At 43.0% G+C, this 22,146-nt stretch overlaps 1 protein-coding gene across 5 annotated transcripts in view; it reads right to left on the bottom strand.

Moving 5' to 3' along the window:
• Nucleotides 1-22,146, bottom strand: part of PRMT9 (protein arginine methyltransferase 9) — a 54,385-nt gene that overhangs the window by 13,497 nt on the left and 18,742 nt on the right. For 3 of the 5 annotated variants that reach the window (XM_073604798.1, XM_073604783.1, XM_073604790.1), the window contains 7 exons: nucleotides 20,427-20,663; nucleotides 19,319-19,486; nucleotides 15,709-15,811; nucleotides 15,467-15,567; nucleotides 12,272-12,458; nucleotides 3,190-3,373; nucleotides 1,646-2,318 (listed from right to left, as the gene is read on the bottom strand). In XM_073604798.1, coding sequence (XP_073460899.1) covers nucleotides 1,646-2,318; nucleotides 3,190-3,373; nucleotides 12,272-12,458; nucleotides 15,467-15,567; nucleotides 15,709-15,811; nucleotides 19,319-19,486; nucleotides 20,427-20,663 — 1,653 coding nt within the window. Of the gene's footprint in view, nucleotides 1-1,645; nucleotides 2,319-3,189; nucleotides 3,374-12,271; nucleotides 12,459-15,466; nucleotides 15,568-15,708; nucleotides 15,812-19,318; nucleotides 19,487-20,426; nucleotides 20,664-22,146 lie in introns of those variants that run through there. The other 2 variants (XM_073604805.1, XM_073604811.1) reach the window with 2 other exon arrangements.

The raw sequence follows: 22,146 nt of genomic DNA on the forward strand, positions 1-22,146 counted from the left end.
CTGTGGGTGCCGGGCCGTGGCTTCACAGCCTGGCACCCACTGCGCATGTGCGAGCGGAGCCGCGCGCAATGATTGGCCGCTCAGTCACCTGGGACCCAGATGATTGACAGGAGGGATAGCATAGCCGAGCTCTTCCTGTGCCGATGGGGAAGTGATGTCACCAGCCCAGGCACTGGAAGAGGCAGACTACGAGGGACCCCTAGCAACAGGCATTTAGAGGTAAGTAAAAAAAAAAAAATAAAAAAATTTCCAAATGTTTTTTTTTTATTTTTTTTTTTTTTTTTTTTTTTTTTAGGCACAGTCAGGAATTTTTTATTTTTTTTATTTTTTTTTTTTAGGGTGGAACACCACTAAGTCTGTAGAACATCATAGGGCTCAATTGGTTTAAAAAAACGTCAGCTGCCTTGGCAAAAAAAAAAAAAAAAAAAATACTCACATGTAGCCTTTTTGTACACATGTATAGGCGGGATTAGGAGAGTTTAGTGTTTTTTCTGCCAGAAAGCTCCAATCAGAAACGCAAACCAGAATGGTTTTCTTTTCTTGCCCCTAACGTGAAGCTTAAAATATGCCTCTTAACGTCCTAATGTGCATGGACACATAGGATAACATTGAGCTGCTTCTACAGGCAGAACACAAAACTCCTATAGAAGCAGCAATTTTTAAGCCAGTGTGCATGGAGCCTAATTGACAAAAGAGCCTTCCGTCACCAACTGAAAGGAATACATTACTTCTACATGAATAAATATAATATAATATACACGCACACACAATGAGTGCGCATCCACACAAATAAAAGTCAAGTAAAGAACATCAGTGATGGGCGGGGCTTAACTTGTGATGTCAGTGCTTCCACCGCGAAGCCAGCGGCGAAGCATCAGTACATGCTGTATTCTCTTTTACCTCTAATGAACTCCTTATTGTTTTAAATAAACAGTTTGGCGGTTTTACAGTATGTGTGGCCTCTGTTCTCCTCTAGGAGTGCGGATGCAGCCTGATCTGACATGCTGATCCTTGGAATCACTGGAACTGGAAGTTGGTGTCCTGCTATTACCATTCATGAATGTCTGGAAATCTGTTAATTACATGTTTGGCTGGTCTCTGTGGAGGGGATCTTTTTTATATTTGGTAAGAGGCTGGCCATCTTTATTTATTTGTGGTAAAGGGCACGAGTGTCTTGGTCATCTCTTCAAGATATAGTCACAGAGTCAGTGCATAGTTGAATGTTTTCATTTGTTTCTGGACTTTACTGTTTTTATTTATTTTATTTATTTTTAGAAGAATTACACATCGCTAAATGTTTTTCACTTGATGTTTGTGGACTTTTGTGTGGATGCATACTCACTGTGTATGTGTATATGGATTCTGACATCCAATATTCTGATGTTCAGTGGGTGCTGCTCTATGTACACTTTTTCACACTAAAGCACAAAATAATTTTAGTATTTTTTTTTGTACGTGGACTACACTACATTTTATTAAAGAAAGGGGGTATATAAATATGGGTTTACTGCTGCAGCCTGACTTCATCTAGAAAAACAAAGTGACCTGTAAAATGTAAATACAGTATCCAAAAGCTCCCAAATACTCTATATCCTACACCATTTAACTAGGGAACTTAAAAAAAAAAAAAAAAAAGTTTAGTTACCTTGCTATTGCTGTTTTTTCCATCACCTCTTGTCTGATCAGGCCACAGGGCTCAACCACATCTAAAATAATGATACTCCATAACTTATCCGACCTTGGCCTCCGTAGGACTTCATCATCTGTATCCAGCTGGTTCAGCCAGAACTCTAAACTTTCTTTAGCCAGGCCATTCCTTTCTGCCAGTTTTTGCAGAGCAACACAATGTTGTTCCTCTTCCACAGAGCTGTATGATTTTACTTTTCCTAGTTGGGCAGCAATTAAGGGTAAAATGGAAAATCCTTCAGATACATCAAGGACATAAAGTGCATCTGAGTAATGTTCTTCAGGCGATGATGCACCAATGCTGGCCCAATGGTCTCCTGGTGCCAGGGAAGATATAACTTTATAGATGGCTAGCTTGAAGCTCTCGTGATATGCAGTGTTGTTTAGGATGGCAATCTCATTAGGATCCAGGATGCACGGCCCTTGCACAATGTCCTCCTGGTTGCTAGTATGAAGGCTGGCCAAGGCATCACACAGCTCAGTCTCATTTCCAGACAGCATGTTACAAGAAAATGTGCCATGATCAAATTTTCCACCTCTAGCAATGGAGACGAGGTCCAATCTTAAATAGCAGTTAGGGCAGGAAACATCAACTACTACTATATCGCCAGGGTTCACAAAGTAGCCATCAGCTATAAAAAAAAAAAAAAAAGGGAAGGACAGAGAAATTAACAGAAGGAATATTCTATATAGATATTACCATTAATTTTGGTCACAAAAAGCATTTTATTTCTATCTGTGTTGCTGTTAGGAGAGATTTCCCCTCACTTCCTCTCCTGGGGATGACCTTTTTACCAAGCAGGAACTGAAGAAATATCCAACTGCAGTAAAACCAGACAGAAGTTCTAATCCTTCTCCACTAAAACTAATAAATAAATAAAACATTGGCTAATTCTAGTTTTAATTGTATTAGGGAGGGTCAAACCCTCTTCCACATTTTTATTCTCATCTGTTTCCTCATCTGGGGAGATTTACCCTCATTATCTGTCCTGGTCACAGAAAGAAAAATTCCAAAATGTTATGGTTGTCACTAGTAGAAAGCAAGAAATCTCCAAATAGCGTTATCTGTTACACTAATAATTGCAGAAAGTGGGAGTGAAGCAAAAAATAACAGAAGTTCTAATCATTTCCCACTACATCAAATACAAGAATACAAAACATTTGCTTGGGATTTTACTTTAGATTGGAAAACAAGATTTGTTGGTTTGATGGCTAGTACTCTGGACTTGATGGGGTGAGACATTTTCATTCCCACCAGGGACCCCATGTGCATGGGGTGTGTAGGTTTACCAGGTGTCATACTTTTCTCCTACAATCCAAAAATTTACTGGATTAATAGGCTTCTGTTCTAGCCAAAAATCAGCTCTAGTTTGTGGCTGTATGAGCAACGTAGGAATAGCAGACTGCAGCTTCCTTTGGGAGAATGTATTGCTATGAATGGTTCTGTGGTCTCTAACTCACTGTGGAATATATGGCTGCAAAACAAGCACAAAACACACTTACCAGGGAGGTTCTGAACAGGGAAGACTGCTTGCTCCCAGCAAGTCTCTTCACTGGGTCCAGTTGACAGATTGTGTTCCTCATCCAAATGCAGGACAAACCAAGTTATAAAACAATCAAGCTGTCCTTGTTCATTGATTTGAACCGGGATACGGCAGGTCTTCCCAGAAGCAAGGCTTTCCAAATTCTGGCAGCAAACCACAAAAATTATTTAGTACATGGAATACCTGTTCCCCCAACAATATGCACTCTGGAATCGTTCCCTACCATTCTTTATAAATAAAAAAGTAAAAAAATAAAATTCATACATAAAAAGTTCATAAAGCATTAGCATCATGTGAAAATATAAACAGGAGCAGTTCCGATAAGAGCCCTTTCACACAGAGCCGCCCATAGCGTCGGCAGTAAAACGCCGCTATTTTTAGCTGCGTTGTACCGTCGGATTAGCGGCGCATTTCGGCCGCTAGCCGGGCACTTTTACCCCCCGCTAGCGGCCGAGAAAGGGTTAAAACCGCCCGCAATAGCGGCGCTTTGCCGGCGGTATCCCAGCGCTGCTCCATTGATTTCAATGGGGAGCAGTGGTGGAGGAGTGGTAAACACACCGCTCCAAAGAAGCTGCTCACAGGAATTTTCCTGACGTCCTGCCAGTGCAGCGCTCCGGTGTGAAAGCCCTCGGGCTTTCACACTGGAGACAATGCTGCAGCTGTTTGAGGGCGGATTGCAGGCACTATTTTTAACGCTATAGCGCCTGCAAAACGCCCTCGGTGTGAAAGGGGTCTTATACATTCCCTTCAAAATACACTGAATGTTATGATTTAACACATACATTTGTTACAGTATATAAAACACAAACACACACACATGGAGAATTATTAAAACTGGAGCACGCAGAATCCGATGCAGCTGTGCATAGTAGCCAATCAGCTTCTAACTTCAGCTTGTTCAATTAAGATTTGACAAAAAAATTTGGAAGCCGATCGGTTTGTATGCAAAGCTGCACCCGATATTGCACTCTGCAGTTTTAGTAAATAACCCCTCAGTGTGCATTTACTTTTACAGGTACAGAAGGTCGGGGTACACAGCCCCCCAATGAAGAGCCTGTGCATCCAGGTCCATGCACTTCTGCCTGCATACTAGCTGGCAGCCTTAAATATCTGGTAAAGAGTTGCTTGATGCCAAAAAAGACCAAGAAGCTCTCACAGGTCCAGTAGCATGCATCTTGACAGGAAAGGGTAGAACTCAATCCTTCAGACCTGAAGCTTTGATTACCCTCAGGAAAGTCAGCAGTGGCTGTAGAATAGACATGCACAGTAAAAAAAAAAAAAATGAAGGGAAGGATGAATTGAGTCAAACAGACAGAAGGAAAATGTCACATTTGAGGCAAAAGGCTAGGGCTCGCTTAGGAAGGAAGGACTAGGACTCAATAAACACCATGACCCTGTGTAAGACCAGAAAAGCTGAGTAAATCCTCGTATACACGATCGGATTTTCGTCCGGAAATTGTGTGATGACAGACTGCCTAAAATCTGATCGTTAGTACACTCCATCAGACAACTGTAGTCCAACTTTCTGCCAACAATTGTTGGATGGCAGGCTAGTAAATTTTCGGCGGACAACGATCTGTTGTCAGATTTTCATATCGTGTGTACACAAGTCCGTCACACAAAAGTCCAAAGTACAAACACGCATGCTCAGAATCAATGCTCACACAACACAACATTAGCAGAAGGGACCCAAGTGGTGGTGTTTAAGAGCTGAAATTCCACGTAGTACATCACCACGTTCGTGTTTGTTGGGCAACAATTGTGTACCATTTGTATGCAAGACAATTTCCTGGCACATGCCCTTCAGACAAAAGTCTGACGCTCTGTTGGCCAACAATCCGATCATGTGTACGAGGCTTTAGAGACTTACTGGTCACTCCTTTTCTGAGAGCCTTCCAGGATAGCCCATGAGACCTAGGGCTCCTCTTACCAGGAAACACGTTAACCCCCATGTCAGTATTCGAGAACCGAAGGACGTCCCTGTAAAACATATGCATAATACACATAATTTCAAGACAAAACCGGGTGATAATTCGGCTGTCCTGGAAGACTCTCAGAAAAGGAGTTACCGGTAAGTCTAACTCAGCTTCTCTCCAAGTGTCTTCCAGGACAGCCATGAGACGATGAGCCAGAACTTACTAGTCTAGGGAGGGACAACTGCCTGAAGGACCTTATGACCAAATGCCTGCTCCTGAGCAAATAGGAGATCCAGGCGATAATGTTTAATGAAGGTACGAAAAACTGGACCATGTGGCAGCCCTGCAAATTTGTTCCGGTGAGGCTCCAGCCCTCTCAGCCCAAGACGCAGACAAGGCTCTTGTGTGTGCAGTGACAAAAGGCTGAGGAACTTCCCTAATTTTGTAAGTTTCAGAAATATCTTGCTTTATCTATCTAGCCAAGGTGGCTTTAGATGCACTCTTTCCCTTGTGTGCTCCTGAAAAGGAGGACAAACAAGGTGTCTGTTTTTCTAAAGGCCCTGGTGACCTCAAGGTAGACAAGAAGAATTCTCATCGTGTCTCCTCATGTCTACCTACCTATCTAAAAGAAAAACCTAAAAATTTTCTGTCTTGGTTGCCCTTTGGCAAACTACAAAAGGTTGGCAGTACAACGTCCTGGGATCTGTGGAATGTACTGGCCACTTTAGGCAGAAATCCTGGATCAGTTTTCAAAACAACCCGATACTCAAAAATTGCGAGGAAAGGCTCCCTCACTGATAGGGCCTGTAACTCACTTACCCCATGAGCAGAGGTAATTGCCACAAGAAAAAATTGTTTTTAAAGGTAAGTAACTTAACTGAAATATCCTCTAGGGGCTCAAAAGGGAATGCTACCAGAGTTTGAAGCACCAGGGACAGGTCCCAGGTTGGACAACTTCTAATCACTACGGGCCTGGACCTAGAAATTGATTTAAAGAATCTACCTATAGTGGGATTTTTCAAGAGAGAAAATTGGAGAAAAACACTGATAGCTGCCACCTGTACCTTTAAAAGGTACCAACTGAAAGACCTTTGTCGACACCCTCTTGAAAAAATTCCAAAATTGAAGGAACATCATGAGTTAATCTTTAATTTTCAGATAAGAGTTAAAATTCCTTCCAAACCATGGAATATATGGCTCTAGACTCTAGTTTTCTGCAATTTACCAGGGTCTTGACTACTTTGTCAGAGAACCCCTGGGTGCTTAGCATCTTTTCTTCAGATACCAGGCCATCAAGCTTAAGGAAACCACCTGTGGGTGCGACACTGGACCCTGCGATAATAAAAGTCTTCTCTCTTCAGAAGACTCAGTGGAGGCTCTGAGACCAGAGTCTGTAACAGGGGAAAACCTTGGCCTCTTGGGCCAGAAAGGGGCTATTAGGATAAGATCTGTTTCTTCTAGAAGAAACTTCCGGCATTAGCCTGATCGGCGGGAAGGCGTAACAGAGGGCGAATGGCCACAGATTCGCCAGAGCATCGATCCCCAATGATCGATCCGCTGGGTGCAGAGAAAAAAAAAAAACGTCTGTCTTGCGATTGTTCTGATCTGCGAACAGGTCCGCTTCGGGACATCTCCATCTGCCGGTGAGACCAGCAAAGATTTTGGAAAGAAGGCAACAATTGTATCGACATACCCGGTAGCGGCTGAGATAATCTGCCAGACAGTTTTGTGTCCCCTTCAGGTGCACTGCTATAATTGAGGCTAGATTCCCTTCTGCCCATGATAAAATCTCCTGGGCTACAGACTGAAGTACCTGACTCCTCGTACCTCCCTGTTTGTTGAGATACGCAACCGTAGCGATATTGTATAGAATCTGGAGATTGTGACCCCTGATTTCCACCCAAAATGCCTGCAAAGCTCTCTGAACGGTTAGAAGCTCTCTCTGATTCGATGAAGCTCTTGCTTCCCTTGGAGGACCATTCTCCCTGTGCCATTTTGTTGCTGAGGTGGGCTCCCCATCCCCAGGAACTCGCATCCGTTGTGATCCTCTCGGATATAGGAATGGACCATGGTAGACCTCTTGTTAGGTGCAGGTGTGTCCTCCACCACCACAAGCTTCTTTTTACCCTAGAGGTTAACAAGACTCTTGATTCCAGTTCCTTAGTAGAAACAGCTGTAATGGGCGTTGATGAAATCTGCGCATGGCACTGCGGAAAAGCAAGCGGTCATGAGACCCCCACTGCTCTTGAAACCTCTCTCAGCGAGACCAATTGATTGGTCTGTAAGGCTGACGCTGTTTGCATAATTTTTGAGACCTTTTACTGCAGGAGAAAAACTTTTTGGTCTACTGAGCAAAATTCGTACCCCAGATATGTCACTTTCTGGGCCAGAATCAAGAAAGACTTCTTTGTTTATTAACCAGTCTAGAGATTGAAGGAAGTCCTGTACAGTCTGGAGATCCGCTAATAACTTTTGGTAGAGGTACCTGCCAACAAGTGTGTTTGAACTTGCGTCTAACTTGGGATTTTTGTTCCATGGCTGTGCTGTGTCCTCTTCAAAATGGAAATCTTCTTTTAAGGTTATTGGAAAAGAAAAGTTTTCTCTCTGGATTTTCACACTCCAGCTTGATAGTATAAAGAAGGAAACTATGCATGGGAAAAAAACTCTAGCCTTTTTCTTATGCAAACCTTTGTACATAAGGTCATGTTTAGACAATTGTACCTTCTCCTCTTCTATATCAAGTGTCGTATAGATAGCCTTTAATAAGTCATCTACATCTTCCAATGAAAACTTATACCTCAAGCCCCTTGCAGATTCTTTATCCCTGGGCCCTGTATCTGACCCCGATTCTTCCGGAGAAGGCTGGGCAGATCCGGCTTCAGCCTCAAGAGTCTTCACTCTCTGCACTCTGCTGTGGAGCGCTAGGAGCGGCTGAAGTCCTAACTGGAGATGGACCCTCTGCGGGAACTTGAATCCTATTGTCACGGGCATGGCCAGAGCGGAGGCTGTTGGAGAGGACTGTATGCAAGCCTGTTGCCCACCGATTATGGGCCCTAGCATTTGAGGTGAATGAGAAATCCAGTCTGAACTGTATTAATCGGACTCAGTCATGTATATATTGTATGGGGACTCCTTACTGTATAGTTGTGTCCCTGAAGAGGGAGGGGGGATTCCTCCAGCAGCCCCCTGCTGATAAGACTGATTCATTCTGTTGGGACACATCCTGTGAGGAGATGCTGGTGTTATCAACATGTGTTTATGTTAATTGAGAGAGCTGATCACATTAGCCACCAGCACTGGCTAATAGACGAATGGTCTAGGCGGAGGAGGGGGGAGATTGTTGTTTGTATTGTTAATTGTATTAATGTGTGAAGCTCGGTGCCCACAAGACTGTCATCTGGTCTGGGTACATTTTGTAGTAAATTAGGTCATGTTAATTAGGTTAGCTTTGAGTCATCCCTGCTGTATAAAGGTCTGTGAGATCTAAAAATAAAGACAGTTCTGATGTACTCCAAGACTGGTGTTGTCTAGTTCTTGGGGTTCCTATAGCCAGATCCATTGGACTCGTGTTCCAGAACTTAGGAAGCGGTATATGACGGAAGCACTCAAGCGGAGTGTGGGGCGTTCCGTGACACCTATCAATTAGATTTTGAAAAAAAGCTAAACATAGACGTAAGCTCATCTCTAAAAGAAGTCAGCATTTTCTGACAGAAGACTACCAGGTCATCCTTAACTAGGCTGTCTATACAGGTGCGGCAAACTGCTTTGCTCCATGAGGAGCTCAATTTGTTTCCGCAACCGCACATTTCCTTTTTGGTGGCTGTGCTTGGGCCTTGTCCTGAGTCTTGGCCTGCAAGAAAACAAAATGACCCCAATAAATTTTATGCCACCTACACTCAATAACTCCCTCTGCAGTAGGAAAGGAAAAAAATGTGCCCCCCCTTCACCTAGTCCCTACTGGTTACAATGGGAGAACACTCACAGGATGTGCAAGTAAGTAAAATACACTTCAGGCTTACCTGTGAGGTGCTGGTGTTAGGGCCTGCTTCCGCTGCCTGTGCAGGTATTGCAGAGGAGTCCATCCCAACCCTGTAGTGGTCCGCAGCCTCTGCTGGGTTTCACTCTTTTAAACACCAGCTTCCCAGCGTCCCTGTTCGCGCCATTTGGAGACAGGAACTAGCGTCTCCGGTGCCCACTGATGACGTCACACTCCCCAGAAGTGACCCCACCGGGTACTTCCTGTGGGCCAGCTTGGAATGCATAAGTTCCGCCCCTTCACGCGCACGGCTTCCTCTCTTCCCCTGCACACTCCAGCCACGCTGTTTAACAGGGAGAGAAATGCGGCTTGCGGAGCAGAGCTCTGACGTACACCGCAGTGCTGGCATTCCCCATGCACTGAGAAGCAGGGACAGCAGCCACAAGCCTACTCCCCTGGTGGATGTGCCACCAATACGCCACAGGAGCCATGCTCATGAGACCTAGGGGAACCAGTTCCAGGAAACATGTTACCCCCCCCCTCGTCCTGAGGAAACACTAATACTGACATGGGGCCTGGAGGACCGCCCTTTTATCTGGTGGGGGTTAACGTGTTTCCTATCTTGGTAGGAGGAGCCCCAGGTCTCATGGGCTTTCCTGGAAGACGCTTAGAGAAAGTGTTTTAATACATAAAAAGGCTTCCAAGTTCAATTACTTGCAAAGCCAAGGTGATGCCAACAAGAAATGCAACCTTGTGCAGAGAATGGACAGCCTGATATCTCCGATTGGAGATACTGAAATGATATTGAAACTGAAATCCCATAAGGTCATGGGAGAACATACAGGGAGCGATCCTGCACAAACGTCCTGACCAAGGAATGGGAAGCCAGCTGTCTCTGAATAACTTTGCAAGCACAGGGGCCTGACCTTTGATAGAACTCAGAGCCAAATGCTGTTCCAGGCCCATCTGTAACAAGGAATTTCCTGGGGTGAAAGTTCTTTGGGGCTGTGCAAAATATACTGTGCACTGCAAGTGCACTTGCTCCAAAGCTTAGTAAATGAAGTAAAGTTCCACTTTGAAAAGAATACTTAATCACATGCAAGGAAAATAAAACACAGCATTTTTGTTTGTACATGATTGGATGATAGAAACTAGCAGAGCTTCCCCTCAGATCTAGAGCAAAAGCACAATATATTTGCCTTTAGTAAATCAACCTCTTTGTCTCACACAGAAAAATGTCTTCCACGTGCACTGATAGACCTTGCGGGAAGTAGACTTCCTAGATTTTAACATTGTAGGAATCACCAATTTAAGGATGCCCAATCTCGGAATCTGGGTCTCAACTGCCATGCTGTTAAAACCAGCAAAAACCAGCAACTATGAAATATGAAAATTGGTATGTAAATTGGTCCTCGAGACAGAAGATCCAGACAAGCTGGAAGAGCCTATGCAGCATTTACCAGGAGTCTAATCAGATTATTGTATCCGCCCAAGCCAGTTTAGAGCTATGAGAATCACCAGAATGACCTCCAACTTGATCCTGTTAAGCAAATAAGGCAGGGGTTTCAGTGGAGCAAAAAAGGCATAGATCAAGGTGTACTGATCCCACTGAGCCACCCACTGCGTCCATTGGAGGATCCCTGTGCCTGTAAACAAACCTGTCCTGTTTTATTGTTGAACCTAGACAGCTAGTACAGAGGTCCACATCTGACGTTCCCCATCTGTGACACAGGTTTTGGAACACCTACAGATGCAGGTGCTTCCAGCTGAGAAAGGAAGGAACAAAAAAAAAAAAGGAAGGAGAACGACATCCATGGTCTCCTAGGACACAAGGTGAGGTATGGTGCAAGTAGGAGGGGTTATACTGGGCTGGCCAATTTTGTTTGCCAGTGTCTAATTTTCCTGAAGTCATGAGTAAACTCAACCGCCTGAATTCCTGCGTCCCTTAATGAACAAGAAAGAGAAAAAAAACCCTAAAATTACACGTAGGTTGATTTCAGCAATCAATGGCACATTTCCCCTGAGGTCTGTTTTTTTATTTATTTTTGTATTTATTTTTTTTAAACTTTATAAGGTTTTGTATTTAACAGCATTTATTCCTATAGTTATTGTAAAAAAATAATCCAGTTTACGTTTTTTCAGCTTCACGGGACTTTGCGTAGAAATGTAACCACTAAAGTTTAATAAAATATAGACTTCAATAAGCTGGTGCTGGTTCCTTGCAATGGCGGCTGTTGAGGAGGATTTATAGGAAAAACATGGCATTGCTGAAGCTATTGCATGCGTGGCAGGGGTGTCTCGAATTCGTACAAACAAAAACTGCCCCAGCCGATAGACCCCCAGCGTCACCATCGGTTCTCCGCTGAAGAAGTCACCAGCAATTGCCAGAGTGTCAGCAACCCTCTGTACTAGTTGTATACGGTGTGTCTAGCTCCTCTGCACACACACTGGACTCCTTTTACCTACGCTCTTTTTTTTTTTTTTTTTTTTTAAACGACCCCCCATCTCAGTTTCACCCTATTCCCTCCTGCCATCCACACAGCTTCTCATTTCTCTGCACACTGCTTGGACTAAATTCTCCTCCTGTCTTCCCTGCCCAACCCCCACCCCTCCCCCAGTTACTTGCATTACACCCACTTCCCACCACTGCACCAACATGCACTGTGCCTACTCCTTGCAACTGCACCCACGTGCATTTCAATACTTACTGCCACCACATAGATGTACACTACATCCACTTGCCACCACAGTACAAATGAGCACTAAAACAACTCATCGCTACTGCAACAATGCACTCTTCGCCCATTTGCAACACTACTCCCACTCACTGTCACTGCATCAATGACCACTAATACCACTCATCAACACTGTACTGATGTGCACTGTGCTCATTCGCTGCCACTGCACAGATGCCCCCTACACCAACATGCACTTCCCCACTCACTGCCCTGACATGCACTCTCTCACTCGCTGCCACACTGTACAATCATGTGCTTCACTTGCTGCACATTCATATTCCCCGTTTAACAGGCAGGCACACTTTTGCTAGTACAGATCTAAACAAACGGCACACAGTGCCTGATCAGCTGTAACCCTCGGTCCCAGATCTCTTTAAGAAAAAAAATAGAATAGTCATCAGGGGCTATTACCTGCAGGCTGTTGAAGTCCACTGTCAATGCCTGGAATGGTTGACTCAGTGCTTTATATCCTCCAGGCACTCTGCTCATTTTTTCTGAAGAATACGGTTCTGCTACATCATCATTCTTATGACTGCGGTGTACAGGACTGGAAAACTGCATTTCGAGCTTCACTCCAGCAACCTCATTCACAAACAATCTAAGAGATATTAAAAACAGGATTCTCATTCTGTAGAAAGTTATAAATACTTTGTTGCATACTTGTTCATTTTTTATGAGATGTATTATGAAAAACAACAGCTCGAATAATGGCAGGTACTTGACCAGATCACTTCTTTTTCTCTATTCAAGAGACATAAATCTTATTTTTTGTGCACTTCAATTCAATAACGGAGTTGGAAGGAAAGTAACAAGTCCCAGAATCTTGTAATACAGACATCTCAGCGGCCTTTGTCCGTGGTTGAACAGGTAGCATACAAGAACGAACGGTCCTTTGTCACTAGGTGGCCTTGAGTAAGGGACCATATGAGGCCTTGAAACACTGGATATTTATTTAATTTTACAAATAGGAAAGTGAAAGAAAAAAATATTCCTAGAATGCTGGCAACTTCTTGCTTCTTCATCTTGGTATTGCAAGGCGTTATCCGCTACAGTCCCAACAAACACCTACTTGTGGCACTGGTTAAGCACTGTGGGGAGTGTAGCCGATTTTTTTTACCTGCATGGCTGATGCCACCAAATTACCAGGATGCAATAATAATTGCTGCACTAAAGTCTTTTTTTGTGGCAGGGTATAATTGCCCCTCTGTTCTCATCAATAAAAAGGGAAAGGGAACCTGTCTTTTTTTTTTTTTTTTTTTATTTTATCTATGTTCACCACTTAGTGATACACTGTTCTTTGGGAGCCATGAGGCCAGGGTCATGTTTCCTGAAGTTTTTCCTCAGGGCCGAAGCACACAGGCATAAGCCAAAATCATATAGTGCCTTTCTAGAATCCACTACATTACTTTTAGTTATTTTCAATCATTTGAACTCAAGGCAGATAAGAAAAACAAAATAACGCAGTTATGTTTTTTTTTTTTTTTTAAACAAAATCCTTGAGGCTGGGTTCACACCTCCGATGAATGCGGCTCGCAGCAGGGGTCCGGTGCATCCCTGTTCTCTGTTCCAGAGACAAATCAGGGCCACATTTTTGCCCGAATTTGGACCTGAAACTGAGCCAAAGGCGCACAGCAAGCTGCCCCGGAGATATGCGAATTGGCTCCATAGAGAGCCGGTCACAATCTCCAGTCATGCAAATTGGATGTGAGGATAGCCGCATCTAATTCGCATAGGTGTGAACCCAGCCAAGGAGTATTCATACTTAAGTGGTTGCCAACCAGCCGCCGCAGTTTTACTGCGGCAGAATGGCAAGGCTGGGCAAAACAACGTTACCTTGCGTCGCTTCGCCTTTTGGCCACTAGGGGCGCGCGCCCACAGTTGATGCGAGTGCCCGGCGGGCGCTATGACAGAGCGAGAACTGGGATCTGTGTGTAAACACACAGATCCCGGTTCCCTCTCAGGGGAGAGGAGACAGATCATGTGTTCATACCTTGTATGAACACCGATCTCTCTCTGATCCTAGACAGTACCATCCTCCCTACAGTTAGAACACACCTAGGGAACACAGTTAACCCTTTTCCTGTAATCAGTACATTTTTATAGCACTGATCGCTGTATAATTGTCAATGGTCCAAAAAATGTGTCAAAAGTGTCAAAAAAGTGTCCAATTTGTCTGCCGCAATATCACAGTCCCGAAAAAAAAAAAAAAAAAAAAAAAAAAAAAACACAGGATCGCCGCCATTACTAGTAAAAAAAATAATAATAAAAATGCCATAAATCTATCCCCTATTTTGTAGACGCTATAACCTTTGCGCAAACCAATTAATATAGGCTTATTGCGATTTTTATTACCAATAATATGTAGAAGAATACATATCAGCCTAAACTGAGGAAAAAATTAGTTTTTTTGAAAAAAATATTTTTTATAGCAAAAAGAAAAAGATAGTGTTTTTTTCAAAATTGACGCTCTTCTTTTGTTTATAGCGCAAAAAATAAAAACCGCAGGGGTGATCAAATACCACCAAAAAAAACCTCTATTTGTGGGTACAGCATCGCACAACCGCGCAATTGTTAAAGCGACGCAGTGCCATATCGCAAAAACTGATTGGTCATTGAGCAGCCAAATCTTCTGGGGCTGAAGTGGTTAAAAAGCAGCTAGTATAAGTACTTGAATATCATTTGGAATCAATCTCTTACAATACCATGTATAGCAGACTGAGCTCTGCTGTGTTTTGTGCTGCTGCTCTACCAGAAAAAAGGTCAACAGGATGAAGGAGAAAAAGAGACAAAGATGAACTCATCAGTCTACCGCTTTACCTCTCACTGTTTAGTCACAGGCTGGGGGGAGGGAAACGACCTAATTGTACTATTTGCAATAGAGAAAAGTCAGGAGTTTGGACAGAACTGTGTAAATCTCAGAACTGGATGTACAGAAATACAAATCTATTGGCAGGTAAAGCAGTTCTCATATGTATTTCATCTCCCTATTTAGCTGACTGGCTGGAGTTCAGCTTTAAAGGTGTTCTAAAGCCTGAACATTTTTTTACCTTAATGCATTCCCATCTGTGCACGTTTGCAGCTCTTCTCTCCCATCACTTCTGTATCTCACTGGCTTTGCACCAGCTCCTGGCTCCCAGTGCTGTCAATCAAAGCCAGTGACCCTTTGTTTGTGTCAATGGATACAGCAGCGGGATTCAGGAGTGACCATTGCACGAGTGCTCCCATGAGATGTGGCTTCCTGTTGGGGTGCTGGACAGAGAGGAGGGGCCAGGAGCGACGGCGGGGGACCCGAGAAGAGGAAGTTTGGGGCTGCAATTCCTTTGCACAGAGCAGGTAGTTAGAGATGTTTGTTTTTCTTAAAACCCCCTTTACAAATCGCTTTAAGTACCAACAACTATGTTCTAGAAGTAGTGTCCCCATCTTTTCTGAGGCATTTCCAAAAAATAAATAAATAAATACATTAATAGCAATAAGCACACATAGTTGTTGTGGTTTTACTTCTACTAATCAGCAAAGGTAAAAACTGAATTCGCTCATATCGCTTGTGCATTATGATGCCTTTTTTTTTTTTTTTAAGCATAATAAAAAGTGACCAGTGATGCCCACCTGTGATGTCTACGTATCTCCTGGCATTCCACAGCCATTCCAAATACAACAGCACCGGCAGGTATGACTTGTCCATATGTCTTACAGTCCAAGTCTTTGTGCTGAGAAGAATAAAAAAAAGAAACTTGTATGAAATCAATTCAGACAAAGATGTTATACCAAGTAAGGAGTAGCGTAATAATAGGACCTCTCCAACACCTTTATTGGAAGCACTTTGGGAAAGTAATATTTAATTTGCTAACCTTTGGTTCTAAAAGTAAGTTTTTCCAGGCATGAATTAGAGTTTCCAGAATACCTTCACCAAACAAACCAGCATCCACAGTTTCTGTGACAACAAGTGAAACCCTGAAGAAGACCAAAAGTGTAAATAACAGCACAAACACAACATCTGCACCCATAAAATAAAAGAACAACTCCGTAACCAACACATTTCTTACACAATTCACCCATCTCCTAATCACAGCCGCGATCATACAGTATCACTTGGACGTGTCGAAATGCAGAAGTGATTTTTTTTTTTAAACTGAGAGACTAAATAAAATATAAGGATTATGGCTACAAAACAGAGGTGTCAGCTGCCTGTGAATCTGCGCTAACAGTTCAGCCACAGGGAAGAGCATTGAGCATGTGACCTTAACTGGGCTCTTCCTAGTCTGGTTTGTGTGATCGTTAATCGTGGTACGCACTGGCCAAAAACCAGCTGGTTACTTTCAGTAAATGTGTACAGCTGCCTGTTCTATAGAAGCCAGTCTGAGCCCGGGTTCACACTATAAACGGGCTGCAGATCGCACAGGAGCGCTGTGCGTCCCTGTTCCCCAGTTCAGGGAAGAATCAGGACCGATTCTATGCCTGAATTCGGCCCTGAAACGGAGCCAAAGACGCACAGCGTTTTTGTGCAGTGCGCCCTGCAGCCGCCCCGGAGATATGTGAAACCCTACTATGCGAATTAGATGTGGGGAAACGCACATCTAATTCGCATAGGTGTGAACCCGGGCTAAAGCCCCATACACGCTATCAGATTTTCTGCTGATTTTTTCCTTCAGATTTACCAAAACCATATAATATGAGGTCAAACCTTAGGAGTTTCAATTTGTATGCAATCAGGCAGGCCCTTGCACTACATGGTTTTGGTAAATCTGAAGACAAAAATCAGCAGAAAATCTGAGAGTGTGTATGGGGCTTAACAGTCTAATGTTATGTCGAACGCATTAGATCGGCGCTCCCAGCAAATGGCTGTGAAAGCCATTCAGTGTATTCTGGTGGAGAAGGGGGGTGAGATAAAAAACAGTGGTTGATTTATTAAAACTGGAGAGTGCAAAATCTGGTGCAGCTGTACATGGTAGCCAATCAGCTTCTAAGCAGCATCAGATTTTGCACTCTCCAGTTTTAGTAAATTAACCCCAAATTGTATCAGCAGGAGAGATCACTACATCAACTTTGCTTGTGTTAATGCAGCAATCTGTCAGGTTTTTTTTTTTTGTTTAACCCGCTGGTTGAAAAAAAAAAAAAAAAATTGAAAGGGTGTACTCACCTTTATTCTGCACAGCATCACAACAGGTGCTAAAGATACAGCATATTACACCACAACAATATAAAAAAACAACAGGCAATAAACAGTTAAAGTTTTTTTTTTTTTTTAAATCATGCTTACCTTGGTGGATGCAGCATCGCTCCGATGCTGTATCTGTCCCCTTATGGCTGTAAGGATGAGAACCGAGCAAACACCGCTGATCGCTCAGTTCTCAAGAGCTCCTTGAGCAGAAAGCTGGTGACTGTCAGTCACTGCTGTCTGCTCTGCCCCCACCACACTCACTGGAGCGCTGGGCTGTGGAGGGAGCAGGAGCAGCTGACTCAGGCTCTCACTGAGAGGATAAGCCAGGTGCCTTTCCAGGGTTCTGTGCAGATCTTGACCATATGGTCACAAACGTTCTCCAGCCTGGACCGACTCTGTAACGTCAGCCAAAAATGGATCATAGGAGTGGAGAACGAACTGCACTCCTGTGATCCACAGGAGAAGTACAGCTAAACAAACTTTGGCTGTACTTCTTTAAATCTGACATGAGAGTAGGCTCAGGGAATCTGACATGAGAGTAAAGCAGGCCATACATCATACAATTTTCTTTCCTCAACCACAGGTTATAAGGGAAAGAAAAATTGCTTGATTCTCCAATCAACACAAAATGTGTTGGGGGGGGGGGGGGATCCCTCCCACTGCACTATTGTATTCTGGACAGCAGGAGGTTTCTCAGCCTGGAGGTTTCCTGTTGAACTGGTCGAATTTCGATCTGTCTATGGCCAGCCTACGGCTAACAGGAGGTCAGCAATGGCAACCATGTTTTATGACCAGTTTCTGCTAAGCACTGAGAGCTTCACATTGTTTAAATGACATCCAATCTTAATTAAAAAGTGGGACAAAATGCACTGATCACATACAGTTTTCAGGGACCAAGTTGTACGTTTCTACAATTCAAGGCAGTTATACCAATAAAAATGATAGCTGACTGGAGGCATTACTGCACTTTGTACAATACTTCCTTAACAGCCTCCTTAAAGCCCAACTCCACTTAAACTGGAAAACTGCTATGGTTACCAGAACAAGAAGTGAATGGAAATCTCCCTAACAGGACACCAGTATAACAATCTGATTTATAGTTTAAGGCTGGGTTCACACTAGTGCGAATTGGATGTGGATTCCTCCGCATCCAATTCGCAATAGCAGGAGGTTGTGACCAGCTGTCTATGAAGCCAGTTCACATATCTTCGCTGCGGCTCCGGTGCCAATTTGCATCAGGTCCTGTGCATCTTTTGGTCCGTTTCAGGTCCGAATTCAGCTAAAAATTTGGGCTAAAATCGGACCTGAAACGGTGAACGGGGACGCACCAGACCCCTGCTGTGAGCCGCATGCGGCTTGGATGTGAACCCAGCTTAAAGGATAAGTTCACCTTTTCTAACATGCTACACCAGTATTCAGCAGCAATGCCCCCCACCCTGCCCAAATGCCCCGTTGTGGTATCGGTGGTATCGGGCGGATCTTCCCCCTGCACCTGCTGTCACAATTTAGAAAAAAAAAACCCACACGGCCATGCAGTTCTGTAAATGGGAGAACTACAAGAACCGACAGCCTTTGTCGATGACCGCTTGTCATGGAACTACCAGAGCACTGTTGAGCTATCTAGGTAATCAATTGATCCTTCCTGTCACTGTGTAACTGTCTGCCGTATGAGGTACGAGCACACACTGACAGTCTACAAGAGTCCTGAATTGCAATGGCTTACAGACTCCTAGTAAAAAAAAAATTAAAATAAATACATTTTTTTTAAGATGCAAAAAAAAAAAAAAAACAAAAAAAAAAAATGTATAATATAAATATAAATATATATATATTTATATTTATTACACACATATATACACACACACATTTTTATAAAAGGTGAACTTATCCTTTACCCGTTCTCCATTATATCCAAAAAGTTTTCTCTAAAGTTAAAAAAAAAACAAAACTTTAAAATCAGCCAGTTTAAGATCTTTTTATAATTTGGCTTCTCCTCACCTGAATCCTAAATAATCAAAGACGTTATAGTTACCATATACATATTCATGCCATCCACTGTGAACAAGAAACAGGAAGCTTAAAAAGCATTTTAAATGCAAAGTCCACCAGTTTTGAATGTGGGGCTTACATTGTCAAAGTTTCTGAATTAAGAACTGTCTATTACCAATCAGGTTCAAACTTGCATTGAAAACGACAGTTAAATGAATAAAAGTCTGAATCTGATTGGTTGTTCTGTGGCAACATACAGAGTTCCTATTGCAGACTACATGCTGCTTCCTGTGGCAGTATCTTTCACATACTTTTCAGGGATGTGTTCGGGGACTTGAATATCATGAGACTTCATGTTCAGGAGCTTGATCTCCTCTTGCATTTGATTGGCTGCCACCACCTCACGAGCCAGGTTATACATTGTTCTGGAGAGCTCGCAAGCATAAACATGAGGAGCACCCCCTCTTTTTGCAAACATGCTAAAAAGGAAAAAAAAAAAAAAAAAAAAAAAAAAAAGACAGGGATACATAAAGAAAAATATATTACACTCAGATGACTTTTAAGCCCTCCCCAAAAAAAAAAAAAAAAAAAAACAAACACAAAAAACAAAAAAAAAAAAACTAATCCAGCCGAGAGTCCAGTTGGAAACCACACAAAATACATACAATTAGTAACATAGTCCTTTAAACTGGATCCTGTTTTGAATGGTCTCCGACTGGACTTTCTTGCTACCATTCTAAATAAATTTACTTAATTTGTTTATTCAATAACACCGAAATGGCATGGTCATACCTTACTTGCTATTCTGCAATAGGCAATGGAGAAAGCAAGTGGGGGAAGAAAAGGAACTTGGTTGCATATTTGATGTGTCTCAGTAACTCACTATGTACTGAAGCTACAGGATAAGGCTACTGCCCTGTGAACTTGCAACTTATAAAACAGTCAGCAATGTCTACTTTAATATTTCTATCATGTTACGTTCCCCTTTTGCTGAAAGCAGTTGACACGTTTGGAAGGTGGGCTATGTTTCATTAGTGTGATCAGGCCAATATTACCAGCTGTAGCAATAGTAAAGAGGATGGAACCTAAAGAGGCACAGGCTGTTAACTGGTGATTTCTGTCATTTGGCAAAAAAATGGTGAAAAATAATTGTCTAAACACTGCTTTGTGGTAAAAATAAACCTTCCTCTGCTGCTGATTGTCAAATAGCAGAGCAACAAAGGACCTATTTTGTGGGCATGAGAAGGATATGGAAGAAAATGTCTGTTACAGGCATTTTCTTTTAAGATCAAGATTATAAAGCTTCCTGTCCCAATAAAAACAGAAACAGTGAGAAGGATGAAAAGACCATCACACAGACATTTCCCACAAACCCCTTTAGACACAAATCAATAAAATGCCAATATATTTTAGAAAAACCTTAGAATTCCGGTACCAGTGCCAATATCCAGCACAGATCTGCAGCCAGCTTGTATGGCCTTTTCAATAGCTCTCCGATACATCAGGTTCCTCTTCTTGTCATTAAGCATAATGAAATGCCAGCGTTCCACCAACCAGTTGGCTACGCGATGGAAATTTTCTTTGGCGTCAGCACTGTCTGGGTTAAGCTTCAAGGCTTTGTAGAAATAATCAGCTGCCTCATCTCGAAAACCTAGCCTGTATCCGAAATGTACAACATTAACAATGCTTACTGATATTATTATACAGACAAAAAAAAAAATTGGATTTTTTATAACAGCTAACCTGTAAAATCCTTTTCTTTCGATGTACATCACGGGACACAGAGCCTCAGTAATTACTGATGGGTTATATAGGGTATCACTAGGCGATTGGACACTGGCACACCCTAACCAGGAAGTTCAACCCCCTATATAATCCCTCCTCTTACAGGGATACCTCAGTTTTGTAGCAAAGCAATATAAGTGTATTAGAAGAGGGGCAGGACCTCTGTGTCCCGTGATGTACATTGAAAGAAAAGGATTTTACAGGTAAGCCGTTATAAAAAATCCTATTTTCTTTCTCATACATCACGGGACACAGAGCCTCAGTAATTACTGATGGGATGCCCCAGAGCAATGCTATCTGAGGGGAGGGGAACCACAACCAAGTAGGGTGCAATCAGACCTGAGGATCCTGTACCGCTGCCTGCAACACACTACGCCCAAAGGCGATATCCTCATGCCTTCTCACATCCACCTGATAAAATCTGGTGAATGTATGGACTTTAGACCAGGTTGCGGCCTTGCAGATTTGAGCCATAGAGGCCCGGTGATGCACTGCCCAAGAAGCACCAATAGCCCTTGTGGAATGTGCCTTGATCTGAAATGGAGGAATCTTCTGTTTCAAACCGTAAGCTTGAATAATCAATTGTCAAATCCATTTAGAAATGGTAGCTTTTGACGCTGCCTGTCCTCTATTGGGACCCTCTGGCAGCACGAATAAAACATCCATTTTGCGAATTTGAGCACTTGCTTCCAGAGTTTTGACTGCTCTTACTACATCCAAAGAATGTAGTGACCTTTCTTCCGAAGAACAGGGATCTGGAAAAAAGGAAGGCAGAACAATGTCTTGGTTTAGATGAAAATCTGAAACCACCTTCGGTAAAAAACTAGGATGAGGGCGCAGTACCACTCTATCCTTGTGTACAATCAAATAACGCTCTTTACTGGAAAGAGCTGCTAATTCTGATACTCTTCTAGCAGAAGAGATGGCTACCAGAAAAATTTACTTGCTTGTCAACAAGACCAAAGGAATTTGACGTATCGGTTCAAAAGGCTGTTTCTGTAAAACCGACAGAACCAAGTTCAAGTCCCAGGGGTTTAGGGACGCCTTAACCGGAGGATTAAGACGCATCCCCCCCTGCATAAAGTTTCAAGCCAAGGAATGCGAAGCAAGTGGTCATTGAAACAATACTGATAAGGCCAAGACCTGGCCCTTGATGGTACTCAAGGCCAACTTCATCTCTAATCCCAACTGTAGAAAATCAAGGATTCTACCTATCACATATTTTCTGGGATGCCAACCCCTGGATTCACACCAGGATACATAAGCTTTCCAGACGCTATGATAAATTACTCTGGAAACCGGCTTCCTTGCATTAATCAAAAGGTAGATATCACAGGACCTGAAAGCCCACGAT

The sequence above is a fragment of the Aquarana catesbeiana genome, linkage group LG01 (genome assembly GCF_042186555.1).
Source record: "Aquarana catesbeiana isolate 2022-GZ linkage group LG01, ASM4218655v1, whole genome shotgun sequence".
NCBI classification, from domain to species: domain Eukaryota; kingdom Metazoa; phylum Chordata; class Amphibia; order Anura; family Ranidae; genus Aquarana; species Aquarana catesbeiana.